This window comes from Macaca nemestrina, chromosome 11, assembly GCF_043159975.1.
Source record: "Macaca nemestrina isolate mMacNem1 chromosome 11, mMacNem.hap1, whole genome shotgun sequence".
In the NCBI taxonomy this organism is placed as follows: domain Eukaryota; kingdom Metazoa; phylum Chordata; class Mammalia; order Primates; family Cercopithecidae; genus Macaca; species Macaca nemestrina.
In genome coordinates, this window is record NC_092135.1 from 76,789,593 (window position 1) to 76,812,403 (window position 22,811).

The 22,811-nt window shown below is 38.1% G+C and overlaps 1 protein-coding gene and 1 long non-coding RNA gene across 12 annotated transcripts in view; one reads left to right on the top strand and one right to left on the bottom strand.

Annotated features, from left to right (window-relative positions):
* LOC105499519 (uncharacterized) overlaps positions 1-22,811 on the top strand; it is a 195,466-nt gene that overhangs the window by 59,552 nt on the left and 113,103 nt on the right. The window lies entirely within an intron of this gene.
* The window catches only part of LOC105499520 (coiled-coil domain containing 141), a 263,883-nt gene that overhangs the window by 47,209 nt on the left and 193,863 nt on the right, over positions 1-22,811 (bottom strand). For all 7 annotated transcript variants that reach the window (XM_011772110.3, XM_071073848.1, XM_071073845.1 and 4 more), the window contains exons 19-24: positions 19,258-19,398; positions 18,340-18,534; positions 16,754-16,937; positions 13,359-13,471; positions 8,909-9,025; positions 13-863 (exon numbers count right to left, since the gene is read on the bottom strand). In XM_011772110.3, coding sequence (XP_011770412.2) covers positions 13-863; positions 8,909-9,025; positions 13,359-13,471; positions 16,754-16,937; positions 18,340-18,534; positions 19,258-19,398 — 1,601 coding nt within the window. The remainder of the gene's footprint in view (positions 1-12; positions 864-8,908; positions 9,026-13,358; positions 13,472-16,753; positions 16,938-18,339; positions 18,535-19,257; positions 19,399-22,811) is intronic.

Genomic DNA, 22,811 nt, shown 5'->3' on the forward strand with positions numbered 1-22,811 from the left:
TAGGCTACCCACCATGTCAGTGTAGGCTCTGGAAATCCTGTTACTTCAACTTCCAAAGTCACTGGAGAACCTTCCATGACAGTTACACTAGACAGGAGCCTGGAGAAATTAGGTGCCTGGTCAGCTAGGCTGACCACGCTGCTCTTTGCTGACGTGCTTCTAATCTCTTCTCGAGGAACCATTTGCCTTTGATAGCCCCTGCTGGTGCCTGATTGAAACCTGAGGCCTGAGAATGCATCAGGGGAAGCATGCAGCCTATCTTGGATTTTAGTGAAGTTATTATCAGCATGCATTTTCTCCCGTGTTTCTAGCAAACCGCCCTGAGCCTGAGGGTGCTGCTGTAAAGCTCTCTCATGCACTTCACTCATCATGCTCTCTGGATGTTCAGCACTGATTCTGTGTAAGGCAGTACTCTTTTCCAGGAATCCTCTGGAGGTTAGTGGGGGCTCGGCTTTGAACTGGAGGTAGGGCCTCTCAAAATGACTTGAAAATGTTTCTCTCTTATCATTGCATGCATCCGCAAATGCAACAGGTGGTGGAAGAACAGATTCCTGGGCATTCCCTGGGCTGCTGGTCCCAGCCTGCACCGCATAGCTGCCTATGTGAAGGCTGAGGGAGGAGCTGACAGGCTCTTCCACCTCCATGTCAGATGGTGCAAGGGGGGACTCAGGGCTTCCTGGGAGAGGAGGCAAGGAGATGTCATCAGGTGAGACACACTCATATTCTTCCCCTGAGAGCATGTCTTCAGGCAGGAGCAGGCCCTGGACGCCACCCTCCTTGTCAGCGGACACCTTCAGGTCTTGTGGGAGCCGATCTTCCCCTGTTCCATTGATGGCCAAAAGATCTGCCACCTGTACCTGCCCCTTGAAAACAGAAAAGCCAAATCATCCTTATTCATTCATTTTTCTTTTTCCAGTTTCAATTACAGTAAAACTCAACTTCAGAGAGACAACCTGAGAAAACCTACAGGGGGTGAAAACTTAGGGGGCTGGAGGAAAACCATTTGTCTGTCTATCCTGAGCACAGTCCCACTTCTCATGACTGAGGACTCATTACAAAGACCTCAAGTTCTGAATAAAATGTGATAGACCTTGTGAACAGAAGAGAGAAAGTCCTAGTTTCCATCTGTAGTGAAGGGGTTGGACTGGATCAACATCTTTCAAACCATGATCTGAGGAGTCTCCTGAAACAGCAAAGTCAGCTTAGGTCTGGCTTGTCTACACTTCCTGTAAACACACAGATACTGAACACCAGCAAAGTCAGCTTAGGTCTGGCTTGTCTACACTTCCTGTAAACACACAGATACTGAACACCAGCAAAGTCAGCTTAGGTCTGGCTTGTCTACACTTCCTGTAAACACACAGATACTGAACACCAGCAAAGTCAGCTTAGGTCTGGCTTGTCTACACTCCTTGTGAACTCACAGATGCTGACCATCAGAGACTCCCTTGTTAGGTGATTCCTCGGACCCTCCCAGAATAACCTGTCTTCTCTCTCAAGAAAACAATTCCTTTTTAAAATAAATTGTAGTGAAATATACAAAAAATGTACCACTTCAACCATGTTTAAGTGTGTGGTTCAGTGGCATTAAGTGCATTCACATTGAGTGTAACTATCACTGCCATCCATCTCCAGAACTTTTCCATTTTTCCAGTTGAAACTCTATCCACTAAACACTAACCCGCTCATATTCAATCTTCCCCCTGACTCAGCCTTTGTTAACTACCATTCTATTCTCTTGCTCTATGCATTTGAGCCCTCTATGTACCTTATATAGAGTAAGCAATTCTTCATGACTAGTTTTATTTTCTTAAAGTCCCTTAGTTTATTCTTGCATTGAAAAAATATTTATTGAGCACGTACTGCTATACACTAGGAACCATGCTAGTATTACAGGCATAATTTGGTGAATACAAGTAGATCAGTCTTTGCAGTTGAGGAGATGATATCCTAGTGGAGGAGGTAGATATTAATGGAACAGTCAGACATGATGGCCTTTCCCAAGAGAGCACATCAAGATACAATAGGAAAGCACCTGCCACTTGTCTCTTTGCTCCAATCGGAGTGTAGTTCTGCTAGGAGCTGTGAGTAGCAGTACTTCTTTCTCTGCTTCCACCGTCCTAGTCTAATCCACATCCATCTATGGTTTAAGAAGAGGCTCAAATGTCCCTGTTGCATAGACTCAAAAGAACATTGAAGCTGAAAAGCGATCTCATCTATCCCCACCTGCTTGTTTTATATCTCCTTTCTGTGCCGTTCCTCAGCATTTTGGGTGGCTTCTTACTTAGTATGTACTGGTTTTTGTCCTGTAGTAACTGATGCGTATAGGAAAGTCACCTTTGAGTGACTTGCCTTTGAGTTTTTGATTTTAGCCTGTAGTCCTGTTCTTGATATACACTTTGTAAGTGATTTTTAAGAAAATAAGGCCAGGTGCGGTGGCTCATGCCTGTAATCCCAGCACTTTGGGAGGCCAAGATGGGCAGATCACGAGTTCAGGAGATGGAGACCATCCTGGCTAACATGGTGAAACCCCATCTCTACTAAAAATGCATAAAATTAGCCAGGCGTGGTGGTATGCTCTTGCAGTCCCAGTTACTTGGGAGGCTGAGGCAGGAGAATAGCTTGAACCCAGGAGGCAGAGGTTGCAGTAAGCCAAGATTGCACCACTGCACTCCAGCCTGGGCAACAGAGTGAGACTGTCTCAAAAAACAAAACAAAACAAAATTAGCTAGGCGTGGTGATGGTTGCCTGTAATCACAGCTACTTTGGGAGGCTGAAGTAGGAGAATCTCTTGAACTCAGGAGGCAGAGGTTGCAGTGAGTCGAGATTGTGCCATTGCACCCCAGCCTGGGTGACAAGAGTGAAACTTTGTCTCCAAAAAAAAAAAAAAAAAAAAAAGTGTTTTCAAGTTGAAGAGCAGAAGCAAAACAATGTTGCTTCTACTATCCCACAGAGATGATCTCTCCTTAGAGAAACATTAACCCAGCTTAGAGAAAGTGGTTTCCTTCCGCCATTTAGTAAAAGTTTAAATTCTGAGTCTAAAACCCAGATGTTCTTAGAAGTTCCTCTCATTACAAAGAATACTAAAATTACTAATTGCCCCTCCCTCTTTTGGTTGTCGTTCCACAGCTTAGCTCGGTCTCTCTCTTCATGAAAGTAGAATGCTTATTTTCCTCCTTATAGGGACTTTGATCAAACACCTATTGTCTAAGAATCTCCGCTACAACATTCTGGCAGCCTCTATTTGAATACTTTTTCTGAAAGAGTACTTTGAGAATGTGCACCTTACTTGTGTTAAGAATATCTTCCTACGTGTAGCAGAGATCTGCCTTCCTGCAATTTCCACCAATGGATCTGAATTGGCCTCCTGGAGCTACACAAAAAGTCCAGCTGCTCTCCAATTTTAACAGCTCTTTGACTGTTTGGAGTATTGGTCCTACAACCTGTCTAAGCCTCTTTCTCTGTACCAGACACTCTCAGGTCTTCTTCTGCCTCAACTCTGTCATCATTTTGGTCATTTCTGGGAGGTCCCACTCCTACTGGACCACAAGGTCCTTTATAGAAGAGCAGGGACATTTGTTGACTTGATGGCCTTCCAGGGGCAGACAATGACAACTCCTTAATGACTTCGTCAGGTAACCTATGACTCTCCACAGAAGAATAATGTGTTACAATTGTCTGAAAATTTACAACAAGCTTAGGAGAGAAACTTGAATAAAAGTCCAGACCAGTCTCCCAACTCCTCAATCCCTGCTGGGGAGGAATTTATTTCCTAATTGAGGGTTTGGAAGAAGGAACTGAGCATGCTCAGATCTGTCTCTATGAGGCCCTCTCTTTTGGATTTGCCTTTCATGAAATGCATGGGTTCAGGTTGGCTCTAAGGCATGAAAATCCCCTGGAGGTGAAGTCTGTGGTTGTCTAGATGGGCACCCAAGTGGACTAGGTACACATTTAATCTATTTAAATCAGGCACGAAGTTTGGGGAAACCCACTAGAAAAGTTCAAGCCATCCAGCTTTAAGTGGTTCCTGACTCCTGTATCTTACTTTTAGCTGGTACCAAACACAGGAAAGGAATCCAAGACTATCATTTTTTCACTTCTAACAATTCCTAAAATAGAAAAAGTACTTTCCTCGGAAAATAACACTACTCAATAATTTCTACTATCAATAAGAGGGAGAGAGTTTTCTCAAATCTTTTTCTGGAATCATTTAACTCCCCATTAAACATGTTTGCTTCTAGAGTTGTTTACTTTCCAGATGGTAAGTAATCAGTGGATTCATCATCTTCTTGACCTATATGATATGTTTTTATTAAGGTGATAGTATTAGTTCATTTTTTAAAATAAAAATCACATGGGACCATTGACTCATACTGGATTTGTAGTCAACTAAAATTTGCTACCTCCTCTGTCCATTAGTGCTATTGATGAAAATGTTGAACACTGCAGTGTTTAGAACAAAGTCAGATATCTCCACAAGACAGACTGTTTCCAAGGTTGATGTTGATGAACTACTTAACACTCGAGTACAATTATAACTTGGCCAAACCCTCATTCAGTGCACATTTCTCCACTTATCTTAAGAGAGCATCATAAGTGTGTTTATCAGATGACTTCTTGAAACCATAATAAATTATGCCTATGGCACTAATCTAGAATTATTCATTAAATAATCATCTCAGGAAACAAGATAAGGTGAGTTTAATATATATGCAAGTGGTTTTCTGAGTAAACCCATTTGGCTCTTGGCACTTCTGCTTTTATTCTTAAATGCAAAAATGAATGTATTAAATTATCGCAGGTACCTCAAAACTATGTACATCTATTATGTATCATATAAAAATTTTTAAGAAAATTAAAAATGCAAATAAGATTTTAGTTTTTAAGTCACTGTGGAATTTTATGGAAACATTATTTTATTTTATTTTTATTTTTGAGATGGAGTTTCACTCTTGTTGCCAAGGCTGGAGTGCAATGGCACAATCTCGGCTCACTGCAACCTGCACCTCCCAAATTCAAATGATTCTCCTGCCTCAGCCTCCCGAGTAGCTGGTATTACAGGCACCTGCCATCACGCCCAGCTAATGTTTGTATTTTTAGTAGACACAGGGTTTCACCATGTTGGCCAGGCAGATCTTGAACTCCTGACCTCAGGTGATCCACCTGCCTCAGCCTCCCAAAGTGCTGGGATTACAGGCATAAGCCACAGCACCCGGCCAGAAACATTATTTTAAAACTCACTGACCTATATTTCCTAGAACTGTCTAGTTTTCAACTACGAAAATGCTATCCAAACATTCACATATACTAATTATTTGTTAATATTTCTTCACCATAAAACCATGTTTGTTATTAGAAAAAAAAAGTGTGTGTTATTTACCCAGAAAAGGTTAAATAAATCTATGGTGTTCAGTACAGACAGGGCATATTTACATCAGTCTAATGAGTTCTGGCAAAATAGCTGGGAAACTCTGATCTAATTCACCAAAACATAGCTCAACTCTCAATCTGCTTTTCTTATATCAAATTGAGAGGCTGATCTTTGTCTTTTTGTTGATTCCTTTTTCTTTTCCCACCTTCTAAATATATGAATGGTCTGCAGCCTTATCTTGAAGTTCTCTAATTGTCTCTATATTCTTTGCCCCTCCAAGATCTCACCCACTTACATATCTAGTAAACAATTAACTTTTAATTAATACTAAATCTATAGCTTCAAGTCTTATCTCTGTCAGGACTTCCGAACTTTCATTTCTGCTCATGGGCATAATCCCTTGAATTTAATCATTGCCCTGTAGGCAGAAAAAGTGTCTGGAAGAGAGAATGCAGTGATATTCCTACATCCATTCAACTAAGGGGGCAGAACCAATCCTCAAAGTACATAGAGCAGGCAACTACTTATGTGGTAAATTTGAAGGAACAACACAAGACTTTATCTTCCAAAATAGCTCCATAACAGATAGCCTTACTTTAGGGTAAGTAAGATTTAATGAAGGTAAGTAGGAAGAACACAAAGAAAGATATTAAGCATAGGACTTGGTCTGTAAGAGGCATTTGTAGAGAAGGCCCTTGGCGGGGGCTTTAGACAAAAAGGGGTAATATGGCATTTTTGGGCACTTTACGTGGACAAGGTAAAAGAAAAGGGAACAGAGAGGTGGTGAAGAAAACACTTTGTCTCTTCCCAAATTTTTTCAAGGCCAGTGTTTCAGGGACATCTTCCTGTAGCTGCCAGGTGATCAGGATTAGTGTGTGTGTGTTGAGGGTAAAGGGGGAGTGCAGGGATCCTCCTTACCCAGTCTGATAAGAGCACTCCACTGAATTCTTTGGTGCAAAAATATTTCCATGCTATTGCTTGTAAACAGATAAATAGGAAGAGGGGAAAAGTTTGTCATGGACATCTACAGTATCATTACAAAACGGCTTATGTATATGCAACAGTTCCTGGGAGCTCCCATTTGGTCTTGTGGGAAAAGTGTATGGTTAAAATTCAGGAGAATTGGGGTGACTACCAGTTTTTACACTACTTTCTGTAATTTTTGGAGGGCAATATATTTAATCCCTTTTGGCCTCAGTTTCCTCAACTGTAAAATGATATTTGATCAGATTATTGTTAAATCCCTTCTAGCACTAAAATTCTATAACTCTAAATGCTGGCATCAAAAGCCACCATCTTCCACCGAATAGTTCCATGACTTTAGGTGAGCCTGTTAATACTGTGTGCTTCCATTTAATCTGAGGAGTTTTCATAGCTTCGGTGCTCACGTTGGGAATAAAACACCATCACTAATCTGTTAGCAGTGCTCCGTGCGTTACATTTAGTGAATTGCCTAATTCCACCTACTGCATTTTTGGGTCTGAAAAATGAGAAGTACTTTGCTATCTCCAGGAAAAAAAATCCCTGTGTTGAATATATTCTGTGGTAGTTCAGTGGAACTATTCTTTCCGACTCAAATAATTTCCTCAGGAAGGCTACCATCATTTAAGGGTATCAGAATTGACTGCAGTAATACCAGGACCAGCTTTTCACTTGGTGCTTCCCACATGGGGTTGTGGAGAATCATTACATCTGATGTACATATAAATAATAGAGACAATAAGAGGGTAAATGTGATTGAGCTACTTAAAAGTGAAGATTACTGCCACCCTTTCATTTGGCTGTCTACACCAATTGCACCAGGACATAACATAATGTTAATAAGAATTCTTGACAGCTGTAATTGTAGACCTTCACTTACACCTGAAATGACTGATGCTATATCTTTTTAGTTTATATTAGAACAAAAGTGATTTTTCCATGAATGTAAATCTTGCTTTTTTTTTTTAATTTAAAGGAATCTGTTTCTTCTAATAAGAAAATAAAAGCAAGATAAGCACTTTTGCTAAGTATAAATTATTTTTGTTTGCTTTGGTAACAATTTTTGTTTCTGAGTTCTTAGTAAATGTGTCTAGTTCACAATGTAGGAAATTGTGCAGAACTAAATAAAATAAATGATAGGATGCTGAATTTAGTAACTCTTAGAAACCTTTTTAAGAAAATGTGGTGCATTTAAGGCTATTCTTTATTATGTCAACCAGTCATTCTCAATTTAAGTGATTTTAGTATAATAGACGCTACTGGCATCTAGTGAGCAGGGCCAGGAACACTGCTAAACTCCTACAATGCACAGGACAGCTCCCCACAATAGAGAATTCTGTGGCCAAAATGCCAGCGGTGCTGTGGTTGAGAAACCCTGATTTAGACCAATCAGAGTAACGTAAGATCATTTGATATAAGAGTAACATCCAGCAAAATGACCAAAGTTTGGCAGCTTTCCTTTGCCTCAGAGAGGAATTTGGGTTTAAGTGGCTCAAGACCCTACCACAAAAAAAGACAGTTTGCTTAACAGTACTTGCTGCCTGGTGGTTGTATAACTGCACCAGGCCTTGGCATAGATTAACCTGTGGGAAAGGACCTATAAGGAAGCTGAAAGAACTCTATTGACTTCAAGGAAAGATAAATCTTTCTCCATGAAATAACTACTACAAATGGAGAGGGTTTGTGTTTATTTTTAACTCTCATGTCACAAGAAGTATATTTTATTAATTTGAGAACGGTTGAGAATAATGTTGACTCTGATTGTTCCTTCAGCTCCTCGGTAGAGAAACACTGGGGGCAGGCAACTTGGCAAAGCAAAAAGTCAAAAGCTTATTATAGTCCAGCAGCGATGAATAGAGAGTGAGCAACTTATGCCAAAAAACCATCATGATGTTGTGATTTAAATAATACTTTCAAAATCATGATACATTTGCATTTTTGTGAGTATCTGTAGTCATTACATGCTTTAATTTATCAGTAAGTGCATACGTTTTACAATAATTTAAACATTTCTCTAAATACTTTAGTATTTATATTTCAGCTGGATTCTATGGTTTGGTAAATGTGCCTGGAAATATCATCTTAGAGGTAGAGTCTATGGGAACAAGATACTATCTAATTTCATGAACTAAGCTTTGCTAATGGGTTGTGTAAAACAATAAAAATCATGGCTTGGCAATATGATGAAAAGGGAGAAGTAAAATTTGAAGTTGGATTGGATATAAAAAGACAATGGAAAAGGCAGCTAGAGATGGGAAAAACAGAAGTGGTTTGGGGTGACATGGCATTTAAATGGCTGTCCCAATGCTACTGTGAAATGTCACGGTTTCAGTACTTGATAGTGAGAAGCTCAGAGGAAACAGCATAGCAGAGAGAAGCAGCACTAAGTAAGGAGCCAACGGAAGCAAGGAAGGAGGAAACTCACATTGCATTTACATTGGGAAATTCTATTTGGATAGATAAGAAGGCTGCAATTCACTTTTATTTTGCAATGAACAATGACTCTAACCTCAAAGCAAAAGTACTGAATAGCTGAGGTTAAGTAGTTTTCTTTACCTTATTCCTTTCTTCATTGCATATTGTCTGCTTATTTTTTGCTGGTTCCTTTAGCAAGTCAATGTAATCATCATGGAAGTCTTCCAAATTTGGATTCATCTTTAAAACGTCTCCCTGCTGTACAAAGCAACAGTTAGTGAGAGCCTGAGCCAGGAAAGTTGGAGGAACAGTGCCATACACTACTTGGAAGAAAACGTAGACCACTTGCAACCTTTCAGCAAATACATTCCACAAGAGACTGGTGTACTCCCATGATGTGATTTATAAAATTATCCCTCCCAGCTCAGTTTCCCTCCTGCCTCATTCCTTTGATAGAGTTCATTGCCAGTAAAAATTGGTTGTTGAAAGGCCCAGCAGGAAAAAAGTAATCATTATAATAGGATGCTCCTGCAGGAGCATTCTCTAGAGAAAGGAATCATTATGCATGGCAGTGTAAACCATTAGGAGAGTCTGGGGAGCAGCAGTGAGGTAGAAATGATTAAAGGTTTCTAGGGGAGAAGAAGGTAGGAAATCCAGAGAATCTACACAAGCAAAATACCATGGAGACTCTTGAAAAGAGGAATAAAATATCACTGAGTATAGTAAAGAAAAACAGCAATTGAGAACACAGACGCTTCATGTGGTTGAAGATATTTTGTTCCCTGCATTTATGGGGCTCAGTTTTAGTCATGGAGGTAGTGGAGGTTTGCAAAGTGCTGTGGAGTCAGTGCGAGAGCCAAGAAGACTTTGTAAAGGTGGAAAGAGCCACTGGTATCCCACGTGATAGAGCACGCCAGTTTAGAATGATGATCATACTGCAATGGAAGAGTCTCTATTCCACCTGGAATACGATCCTTGGAGCATGCAATACACATGCTCATCAAAATGCACATGCGACACTGGCTCGGAGGATTCAGGGAGACCCACTACTGGGGAGATTCTGCTTTTAGTCCCAACTCTAAACTGAACTGGTTCGTGTCGCTCAATGAATCACTCTGCTTTGGTATGCAGCTTTGGTATGGAGCTGATTCTAAAATATCAGCTGGTGTGGAAAGAATGCTAGATTTTGAATTAAATCTAAATTCAAATTTCAGATCTACCACTATTGACTCTTGGGGCCCATGTAAAGCACTTTTACCCTCTTTGGAATTTTCCTTTCACCTCTACACAGAAAACATTTGCCTTCTTTTCATCTCAACATTATTTGGAAATCACTGGAGATAATGTATATATGAACGTCCTTTGTAAGTCTGAAATTGCTATACATTAGAAAGGATTTCTATCACTATTTCAGCCTTGACAGGAATTGCTGAGCCCACTTTCTATAACTTTGAAAAGAGAGCCATAGCATCAACCTTTATATTTAAAAACATAAAAAATAGACATTTGCTCTCTTCATACAAACACCTATAAAGTGCTGGTAAACATTCTTTGGCAAGCATTTGTTGCGGCTGTAACTCATAAAGATAATGCTGATGCCTATTTCTTTTGCCAGGGAGACCCTTTCTCATTTCTACATCCACCCAAATTAAACACCTTCAAGCACTGAAAGATAGTTCTTCTCTGTACCAATTCATCGGGCATTTACTACAAATGCCAAAACTCTTTCTGGATAACCTGCTTTAAAAAGCAAAGCAGGCCAGGTATGGTGGCTCACACCTGTAACACCAGCATTTTGAGAGGCCAAGGAGGAAAGATCACTTGAGTCCAGGAGTTTGAGACCAGCTTGGGCAACATAGTGAGACCTCAACTTTACAAAAATATCGAAACATGTAGTGGTGCATGCCTGTGGTCCCACCTACTTGGTAGGCTGAAGTTGGAGCATTGCTTGAGCCTGGGAAGACGAGGCTATAGTGAGCCACGGTAACACCACTATACTCCAGCCTGGGCAACAGAGCAACACGCTGTCTCTAAATCAATCAATCAATCAATCAATCAATCAATAAAAGGTAAAGCATAAATGTTAAATGTTGTGTGGGACACTAAATTTAGCAGCGCCAGAGGGTTTCCTTAAGTATAATCAAGTAGGGAGAGTTGGGATGGCAACAGTAGTTATATGTGATGTAATTATATGTAGTAGTTATATGTGTGATTATACTAGTGTTATAGCCTGAATGTTTATGTTCCCCTAAAGTTTATATGTTAAAATCCACATCCTTAAGGTGATGGTATTAGGAGATGATGCCTTTGGGAAGTGATTAGGTCATGAGGGTGAAGCTCTCATGAAGAGGATTAGTGCCCTCAGAAAAGAGGGCTGAGAGATACCCCTCATTCTTCCACCATGTAAGGTTAGAGTAAGTAGACAGCTACCAGGAAGTCCTCACTAGACACCAAATCAGCCAGCATCTTGATCTTGAACTTCCAGCCTCCAGAACTATGAGAAACAAATGTCTGCTTTTTATAAGGCATCTTGTCTATGGCATTTGGCATAGCAGTCAGGATGGACTAAGACAGGTAGGAAGGCACACAAGTGGCATGAGAGATCAGGGAGGGAGTGATATAGCTAAGGAAGGATTTATGGAGGAGGCAGCATTTGGGTTTGGCTCTGAGAGATGGTAAGATTTTGAAAAACAGACAGAAGGTCATGTCCTTGAAGTAAAGGTTTAGAAGTGGGAAATCCCAGGGAGCACAGTAGATCAGTAGGACACAGATCTACAGTGAATGTAGAAGCACAGTGGTTGGGAAAGGTGACCAGCCTCAGAACATTGAAAGGCCTTGAATTGGAACTTGACTTGGTAAGGAAGAGTTTGTAGTGGAGTGTTGTGAATGTGAAGATGACACTAGCAGAACTATTTAGGAAGGGTAATCTAGCTGGGAGTATAATTAGGGGACTCCTGGCTAGTGCAAAAGAGAATCCAAGTGACAGGTTGAGCGTGAGAAAGAGAGAATGCAATCCTGACTACTCTGAGTATGGAAGGAATGGAGAATAAGGAAGTGGGAGAGACTGTGGAAACAGCCCTTTCAGGAAGAATAGCCATCAAGGTAAAAGCTGAAAAGGGATATAACTTGAAGAAAGCAGATTTTATGAAGCTGACCCTCACTTTAAGATGTGCAATATAAATGGGAGGAATACTGTAGACAATGAAGAGCAAAGAGTCAGAGGAAGTAGTGATTTGCAGCCTGTGTATTGGAAGTCAGAAGCAGCAGCAGCTCCTCAGGGGGTGGGATGGAGGTGGGGAGGAAAGGATAAATGTTGAAAAAGATAACATGAGATATATGGTTTATTATCATTGTGAAACATTGATGGGAAGCAAATAACATATATATTAGAATATTAATCATTTCATATATTAAACATTTCAGTTTTCTCAAACCTGATTGTAGAATTTATGTGTGGGTAATAATATAAAAGAAAGAAAAAGCTATGCACAAAGATGTTCACTGTGGTGTTATTTAAAATGGTAAGATGGTTAGAAAATCTAGATTCTTAACCAAAGGATAAAGATAATTTAGTTGGGCACCCACTGAATTAAAAGTCTCACAAACTATTTGAATGGAAGAGGCACATAAATTTATGACATAGAAATTCCTACCAAAAAAAAAGTGGCTACTAGAAATAAATATAATTCTGCTCTGAACTGCGAGACCACCACTAGGCCTCAATAACAATTATCCCAACAATAATCTTGAGTATCTTCACAGTCAATTGTCAGGGCTACCCTGGGATCCACTTTGTAGATCAGGAAATGGAGATTCAGGGAGATTAAATAATGTAACCAAGGTCACAAATCCAATTATTTAGGGAGTTGGTATTTCAAGGCAACTGTGCTTTGCTTTACAGCCTTTGACCTTAATGACCTTGCTATTCTGCCCATCCTCAACAACCAGTTCTTTCAACCAGCTATGAAAACAGCATTAATCAAACCAGTTTGTGTCGTGACACTGACAAAGAAACATATGTATTTCACTTTAACTGGTTTTGCTTAGACATAAACACATTCTCTATATTTGTTACCATGAAATTGGTATTCTATGAAAAGTGATCATGATTAGTTTACTATTTCCATGAGGAAAAGTGTTCAATGAATATAATACCTGAAGATTAATTTTATTTTCTCTGGTGCCACAATTTGGAGAGGAAAAAAAAAAACCACCCTGGCATCTATTATTTATGAATAAAACCATAGGCTACTTAATTATGAAACAAAACCATAGGCTACTTAATACAAAGTTTACTGGCAGAGTCTTAATGGGACACATTTTTTAGGATATGATCCATGAAAATGTAAACCAGACACCTTAATTGTGTTTAGCCCTCATTCCCAGCAATATTTTTCTCTGCAGTGATGGGAAAGAAATAGAATTAATTATCAGAAACACCCAGATAATTATGTTAGAAAGCTGTGAAACAAATGTGCACATTACGTCCCTTGAGAAATTCTATTAAAACGTCTTTGCACCAGAAGACATTTGATTAACACACTTTTATTTATTTTGCTTGAAAATACATATTCTAGGAAGAAGAAATTACCTTCAGTTTTTCTTCAAGCTCTGTGAGGGACTCACATAATTCAGTCACAGATTCAAGAACCTCTTTGTGTTTTGTCACTATTTTCTCAATATATTTCTGTCCTTCTTCCAAACCTGGGGAGAAGGATGAAACTAATTTTAAAGGTCAAATTTTTAGCAAGAAAAAAAGTCCAGGTATAAATTCATATCCATGTCCAGTGTAAGGGCTGATAAATTGTAAGTTCTTAATAAATATCTGCTGAACAGATAAATAAATGAATAAAGACATGTTTCTAAAAGCTAGATATTCTAGGAAAATGATTACATTTGCTGTACCATGCCACTTTCACATAACCTAAATAATGTTGCTACATGAATAGTCTTAAAGCTCAATTCTCCTCAGTTTTTCCTATTCAGAACATCCAGTGGTTCCTCTCTGCTTAGAGAAGAATAAATTCCTCAGGATGGCATTCAAGGCCCTTCCATAACATGGTTTCAATCTGCCTCTCCCAAATGTATGTCACTCTAGTTCTCTCCTGTATTTTATCTCCAGCCAAACGGAACCAGCAACTCCTTCTGAAGATCCCCACAGCAACTGAGTATTCCTTCCTCTACCAGGACTACTGTCCCTCCACTCTCTATTTCTGCTGTCCAAATATAACCTACTCTTTAAGGTCCGCCTGAAATGCCAACATTTCTGTGAAGATATTCTGAATCTTTTCCAACTGGGTTTCTCCATATATATTGTAATAAAAATAGCTACCATGTAGCACATGCTTATTATTTGCCTGTGCCTGAGCACTATATAACCATTGTTCAATGTAATCCTTGGGTAGACTCTACTACTATCCACATTTTACAAATGAGTAATGCGATGCTCAAAAGAATGTCTTGTCTGGGCACAGTGGGTCGTGCCTATAATCTGAGCACTTTGGGAGACCAAGGTGAGCAGACTACTTGAGGTCAGGAGTTCGAGACCAGCCTGACCAACATGGTGAAACCCCATCTCTACTAAAAATATGAAAATTAACCTGGCATGGTGGCGCATGCCTGTAATCTCAGCTACTCGGGATGCTGAGGCAGGAGAATCACTTGAACCTGGGAGGTGGAGGTTTCAGTGAACCGAGATCATGCTGCTGCACTCCAGCCTGGGTGACAAAGCAAGACTTTGTCTCAAAAAGAAAAAAAAAAAGAACTTCTTTAGGTGACCCAGACAATAAACGGAGGAACAGGGATTTGAACCCAGGACTATCTGACTCCACACCCCAGGCCAAGATTGTGTCACACATTGTTATGGGCTGAACTATGTCCCCCATCCTGCCAAGTTCATATGTTGAAGTCTCAATTCCCAGTACCTCAGAATGTAACTGTATTTGGAGATAAGATCTTTAAAGAGGTGGTTAAGTTAAAATGAGGCCATGGGATGGGGCACTAATCCAATATGACTGGTGCCCTTACAAGAAGAGGGAGAGACACCAGGGGCGTGTGTGTGCAGAGGGATGACCATGTGAAGAGGCAACAAGAGATCAGCCATCTGCAAGCCAAGCAGAGTGGCCTGAGATGAAACCAACCCTGCTGGCATCTTCATCTTGGACTTCCAGACTCCAGAAGTGTGAGAAAATAAGTTTCTGTTTAAGCCACCCAGTCAGTGGTATTTTGTTACGGTAGCCCTAGAAAACGAACACGAACATTTTATGTCCTTCTCAATCCATTTACCATACCATGACTTCAAGGCCTAGACTGTGGTCTCTTGAATGCAGGAACCAGGTCTTAATTGTCTTTATAACAGCCACAGCTCTTAGTAGATAAAGGTATGCAAAAGTTTGAGATAATTTTTTTGCATGAAAATTCTGAGTTCAGTAGTGCTTGAACAGCTTGTAAGAGTTGATATAATCTTAAAGTACTTCCCTTGATGTACTAATTTTAAAAAATGTATAGCTTCCATACCAAACAGATGGAGACTCATGTCATTCATTTATTCATTCAGTGATTCATTTATTCATCAAATATTTGTTAAGCTGTTGGTATGTGCCATTAGACAGTGAACTAACAGGCAAAAATCCATCCTCGAATACAGCTTACACTCTGGTAAGGAAAGCCAGGCAACAGACAAATACCTATATAAAATGTCAGTTGGTGATAAGGGCCAGGGATACAAACAAAGCCAGAAGCAGGATCTTGCATGTCAAGAAGGGAATTTAACTTTTTAGGGGCTTTGTCAGTACTTATCATGCTCTGAGATTGAATAGGCACTGATCCAGGCACAAATACAGTGAAAAAAAATATATACTTTCCTCAAGTTTATGGGAAGTAGAGAAGATAAATAGGTGTTTATACTACAATGTAAAAAGTTCAGTCGTGGAGGAAACATATACCAGGCTATGGGAGCAGAGTGTCTCCAAAATTTTTAGTGCACTTACACGGTAACTCCAGCAAGAAGATGTCACCTTAGTTTCCATTAATTTTTCAATCCGTATTTTATTATTTTTATGTGTCTACCCTTTTCTTCTGGAATATCATGAATAATTCATTCTCAACAATTTAAGTAGTATACTACAAAATTTCAAAATTTATGGTTCTCCATGGATAGTGTTTCATGTTATATAAGAGAAAATATCTGGCAGCAGCCATGGGCAGCCAAATTAAGCATTTTGTACCAACTGCTGTGTCTTCTTTCTGGGCTGCATTTGCCTGGTCACTGGGAATTACTCTGGATCTCGTAGGACTGATACCAGGGAATTCATGGAACTTATTCCTCAGAGCCCTCAAGAACTATCATCCTCCATGGACTTCTTAAATGGGGGCCTCTTTTAGGAGGAAGGATCTCCCAGGCTGACATGACGTTATCTTTTCTAGTCACGGAAGAGAGGAAAGCAGAACTTGTAAAATGGCAATTTGAGTTCTCCCATTTATTCCACAAGTGAGAGGAAGACAAAGGAGAATTTTCCAGGTCTTTCTCAAATTCGTGAACCAAAAGCCTCGTCGAAATGAGAGGGCTGGAGACTTCAGTCTTAGCTTTATGTCTACTTAAAGTATTACTGAAATTTTATGTTTTTCGAGGAATCACTCTAGTGGAAATTAAATGGGGTTTTTGTTGTTGTTGTTTATATAAGCTGAATATTGTTCTGGTGTCATTACCCTAGAGATGAACAACAAGGATGGAGGAGAAAAGAGAATAGAGAAGGAAGGCTTACACAAAGTAGTTAAAAATCTGCAGGCTTCATCTGCTCCAGAAATTCCTCCCTCTGTTCCCTGTTTGCTTTCCCTGGCTGTGGGTTCTTATCTTGAACCTTTTCCCTGAATAGGTTGTTATACTGTGGACCCTGAGGACTTGCCACGCTCTTGCTTTCTACTGGATTAGGCTCAGTATAGATTTGTTCAATGGCCAATCACAGGATATCTTAAAAGAGATCTCACCATATAAGCGCTGAGCAAGGTCAGTGGCCTCCTGAATTCTTTCTTCTTGCTGCGGCACCGAGGGTGCAATAAACTTATTGAACTGCTGGTGGAGAATTTTCACAGCTTCCTTTGTCTTGCACTCTGTGGAATATTTTCCCACTCTTACAACTGTGGCACTTGCATCTTCGTACCAAAAGTGACACTAAATTTAAATAGGATAAAGCACAGGTGAAAGAAATACGGTCCTTCTTAAGTTCTTAATTTTGACCAGTGGAGTATCAAATTTTAATTCCCTCAACTTTATGTTCACATTGGCTTGAACTTTCTAAGTCATAATAAAGAAAATATTAAAACATGATCATATTCTTTTGCACTTAAATGTTAGTGGCAGAAATAAGTACAAATATGAAAATATATATAAATAAAACTATAAGAAAGTAAAAATATGAAACTATATTTGATTCTCCTGCCTTCTTAGGTTTGCCTAAAATATAATTCCTAAGAGGAATGTTGCAGACTTACAAGAACAGGCAGGATAAAAAGCACCTGGCACGACAAAGAATCCAAATACATGCTAAATGGCAAGAAAAAGGTCAAATGTTCACAATCCAGCATAATGAATTGATATCATTAACAATACACTGCTAAAGTATTGCCTGATGAATACTCTACCAAATAAATTCTCCTTGAAAAATAAGATTTAGTTTATGAGTGGGAAAATATCATCCAACAAATAGCATTTCACCTTTTCTTAATAGAAAATAGTTATATTTTCCAAACACAGTGGAGAATGAGACAATTTCTCATTAAAAATAAATAACTGTGATGGAAGGAATGTCTGACCCAGACCCAAAGCACTTATGCAGGGTGAGAGATAGAAACACATGACTCTGTTAGGAGTTGGTTTTAAATAAGTGCCACAAAGGCACAACAAACCTGTACATCATATGTAGAAGACTGATCATTTTGATTCTCCTTAATCTGGTGTTAAATCTAAAAACTCAACTGCATTCGCGGTAAAGACGTTCTGTATCTCAAACAATAATGGGCAACAAAGAACACTCAAGAACTTCAAGTGCAGAATTTCTTCAATACGAAGTGTTCAAACAATAACTTTAACGTGTCAAATTTCATATATTTTAGGTATACTCTACCTTTTATCCTCTTGACAGTAATAAAACACCAATAACAACTTTTTGTAACTGAAAAATCACAGTATCGATCTTTAAAATAAATATTTTCAAGTTCTGTGAAATAAATAAGCCACTCTGAGCATTTTAAACAGATATCCAGCATAATTTCATGATAATTAAACATCTTCAGTTGATGAGGTTATGGAGAAACAGGAACTCTTACACATTGCCGGTAAATTCGTAAAGACCTTTCTCAAGATAAATTGACCAATAAAACCAAAGACCTTATAACATTCATCCCCTTAAGTCCAGCAATTCCATTTTAAATAATTATCCTAAGAAAAAAAATCATGAAAAGGAGCATGATACATGTATAATGACAATAACAGCTAATGTGACATTGCTTTAAAGTTGCAAAATAATTTTTGAAAACAACATTGCAACATGGATACCACTGCAAAAAAAAGTTACCTCTTCTATCACCTCCTGGAGATGCTCAGTCAGGTCCAAATTCTTCTTGTAATCTGTCACAACTTTGTCAAAGTCATCCACATGTTTTTGCAAATCCTTCACGACTTCCAAAAGGACATTAACTTTATCACTTGGATAATTTAAGAAAGAATCAGAAGTTTTATTACTAACTTTTTCCATTTTCCTTTTCAAAGCCTGTGTGAAAAACAAGAAGTTTTTAAAATAACATTCAATTTGTATTTATGATGCTAGTGATTCAATACCGAGAAAAAAACTAGTAAAAGCTTTTGCAGCTTCCTCCAATCTATTAAAATAATAATTATTACAAATATATTATGGAAAGAATGGGTTTTCCCCAAATTCTATTGATTTAGCATTCAGCAAATAAATAGAAAATGTACACAGGTTTATTCCAGATTTTGAGACTAGTAATATGATATTTTTTAAAGACAATGATAATTAAATCAAATAGTTGTCCTCAATAAGCTCACTGTCTCCTGGAAAAGGCATTTAAATAATCTAGCCAGTACATGTGATAATCAAGATAGGAATAAGAGGCTATAGGAGCAGCAAAACTAATGACATAGATGGACGCAAGAAAAGGAGGAGGAGTGTAGAAGGCGTGTGCATGCGTCCATGCATGTGTGTGTATGTGTTGGGGAGAAGAATGGAAGTAGACACGCTGGGTAGGTTTGGCAGAAACCATTCTGGATCTGCCTCAAGAAATAAATCAATTTATTATGTATTTTTACATGAAGGATAAAATTGTTATAAAGATGGAAAAATACCCTTTGAGTCCCAGTGCTACAAAAAGCCAGAGTTAGGTATCTAGATTTGAAATGCAAAACAATTTTGCAATAATTGTGTAGTACATACATACACACACACACACATATACAAACCATATTTTCTTGTTACCTGCATTTTTTCAGCGTACATATCAACTTGTTGAATTTGATATTTAAGCACCTTCAGATTCCGATATTTTTCATTTTTCTTAGTGTAATTAAACTTCAAATTATTGAATTTCTTTTTGACATCTTTGAATGACTCTTTGAGCTGTAGTTCAACAAAAAGAAATAGGTGATTTCCTTAAAATGAGAAAACAAAGTAAGTCATTAAGAAATCAAAGCATCTGAACACTTCAAAATATTCATAATCTTAAAAATGTATTTAGGGTAATTTTCTCTCCCCTCCATTCCCTTCCTTTCCCTTTCTTCTTTTTTGAGACAGGGTCTCACTTTGTCACTCAGGCTGAAGTGCATTGACACGATCTTGACTCATTGCAACATCTGCCTCCTGGGTTCAAGTAATTCTGATGTCTCTCCTAAGTAGCTAGGACTGCAGATGTGTGCCACCATGCCTGGCTAATTTTTGTACTTTTAGTAGAGACAGGGTTTCACCATGTTGGCCACACTAGTCTCAAACTCCTGGCCTCAAGCGATCCACCTACCGCGGCCTCCCAAAGTGCTGGGATTACAGGCTTGAGCCACCGCGCCCGGCCTCAGAGTGATTTTCAATAGAAAACAAGTCTGCCAAGTGGACACACAAAGTGAATTTAAATATATCCTCCAAATATGAGTAATTATAAAATGTTTAATACTTTTCGATTTGTAATTTTTAATTAGGAATTATAGCTATAGAACATTCCTTTGTCCCTCAAGTAAGAAAATTTCTCAGATATCATACATAAACTTTTAACAACTCTAATTTTCTTATTTGTATTTATTTTATATCTTTTTTTCCCATTCATTCTGTTTTCGATATGCTAATATTTGCCCCAGATCTATCTTCCAATACTCTCTCACAGCCATCATGTATACATTTATTAAGGCTCCAAAAAGCTATCCATGTTGAAGAAGTCAATGAAGTGTTGACATTTAGACCACCTGGACATCGGTGGGGTGGAAGAGAAGACCCAATATGAGATTTAGTAGGGAAAAATAACTATTATCTGCCCAGTTAAAAATTATTTTTCGTGAGCAGTTCTGAAAAGAGTTTGACTTCTTAGATATAGACCATTAACTTCAGAGATCCTTCAAAAACAAAAAAAGTAAAGTGACAGTTGTTGCTAATGACAGCTAAGCTAACCTGTGTATAAATAAAGCATACAGCTATCCATAGGGGAAAGATTTTGACAGTCTTAAAAACAGTTCAACTTTACCAGTGCACCAAATTTCTAAGCAGCCCAGTTCCATTAAATGCACCTCTTTCTGTCCCTTCTCTATATTTAAGAAGGAGAAGCATATTGACAGGCAACTCTCTGTATTATCAACAAAGTACAGAGAAAAAAAATACCTTCTCAGATTATATGGAGGCATTTCATAGCAAGACTGAACAATGTCATGGTTGATAAATTTGAGCTAAGATAAGTCAGAAAAGCATTAAAATTCTTTTTGATGACAGCAAACAAATTATTTGGGAGGGAATAAAGACCATGCATGTGCTAGATTTTAGAATTGTAATGCAGAAAAACATACTTGCCCTACAAAATGTATGCTTTTTCAAAATGCTTATTTCAAATTCTGCAGACTGTGAAAATAAAGCCTTTATCTTATCTTTAACACATCTAGGAGACATCAACTTTAAAGCTCTAGTGGAATTGCACACGGAAATTATTATACTGATAGAATTTTTGCATCGGATACACATATACTTAATCAGTGTTGTTTAGTTTATATGGTAAATAATGTTGTTGAACATTACTTTTAAGTTACAAACTAAACCAAGCACAGAGACCGCATGAACTACTTTAACTGATAAATAAATCAGTAATGTTCAGAAAAAGTGAAAAGTTTCAGAATTTGAACATTATTTCTCTATTAGAAACTCAGTGGAATATTTAAAAGATCATATTCAGTTGATGTGTTTGTGAAATAACTAATAAACATTTACATTCTATGGCACTCAATGTTTTAATGTGCATATGTTTGATTTTAACAAGAAAGGATAAATAACGTCAATTTTGTAAGATTGAGATATAAAGGGGTTATATCCTTAGTAATTTACATAAAATTTTGGCAGGAGTTTTTGCAACTATAAATGTAATAAGTACTACATCTGAGGAAACCAGACATTATTGTTTTAAAAAACATCTCAATAACGAGTTACTATTTAATGAGTGCAGAGTTTCTGTTTAAAATGACAAAAAAGCTCTGCAGATGGATGGTGGTGATGGGTTCACAACAATGTGAACGTACCTAATACCACTAAACTATACACTTAAAACAGTTAAGCTGGTAAATTTCATGCTATGTGCATTTTACCACAATTAAAAATGAAAGGAAAAAATGCCCTGTCACTAAAATTTATCCACTGGAAAATAAACTTATATATTCTTCTACTTAAATGTGACATACATCAGAAAACCTTAGTCTACAGAAAGGAAGAAGGGCTCTGTCACTAACCTGATAACCACTGGATTACATCTGCTTTAAATGGGAAAATTCAATGTCTATTTGAAAACTATATGATAAATAGAGAAAGGCTGAGATTTAATACTTTAATTTTCAACCATGAGATTTTAAATCTACTTTGGATTAAGAAATTTAAGACTGATAAATGATGAGTGTGATTTGATTTCTGTTTGCTTCAGAATGTGTGCACTTCCACTGAAGATGATTTATAAGGCCAAAGAATGTTCATGACACTGTGGGCATGTGAAATGGGATCAGCTTCTTTCTGACACATGAGCTCCCTTGACAAAGTTGCTGGCACTTTTCTATTTTGGTTTCACTGGAAATCCATTTTAAATCTAAATCTCTGTGCCTTTTTTCAACTCAAAGTCAGGACTACTGCAGATACGAGTGGAAGGCAATATGCACGAAATTACCTTCAGCAACTGAAAAATCTTGCCATTCTTAATTTTCTTACCCGCACTTTCCAATATGAAAACTTAACTTCCAAAAAAAAAAAAAAGAAAACTTAACTTCCCATCTAATCCCAACATAACTTGTGGTCATATTTTTAAAGGAACTGAGTGCCATAGTTGCTGGGTGTGGTATCATTGTTCACACAGCTGTTTCTAACTTTAGTCAACTTGTCAACAATGGGGAATGGTGGGATGGGGCTGAGACAACTGCTCCAGTTGAACACATAAGCGGAGAAATACACCCCAAGCTTGGGGTGAGAAAAATTTTACCCTGTTAGAAATCTTTAAATGATGTCATAATTCATACTAAAGTTCCTCAAAGTTTTCAGAAAATTAGGGAAAACATATTTTTAATGAATAATTTTATTTTCCCATCTTTTCACATGGTCAGCTCCTCTATATTTACCATAGAATAAACAGACCGAGTTAACATAGCTATAATTAGAAATAAGCTATTAAGATTTAAAAACTATAAATATTTTGAAATTAGCAGAATGAGCATCTTTGCCAAATTTTCTAGCATGCCGTAAGCCCCCTCTCAGGGTTAGAAATGAACAAAGCTTCTTTGGAAAGAAGCAGAAGGGAAAGAGGCTGATGCCAA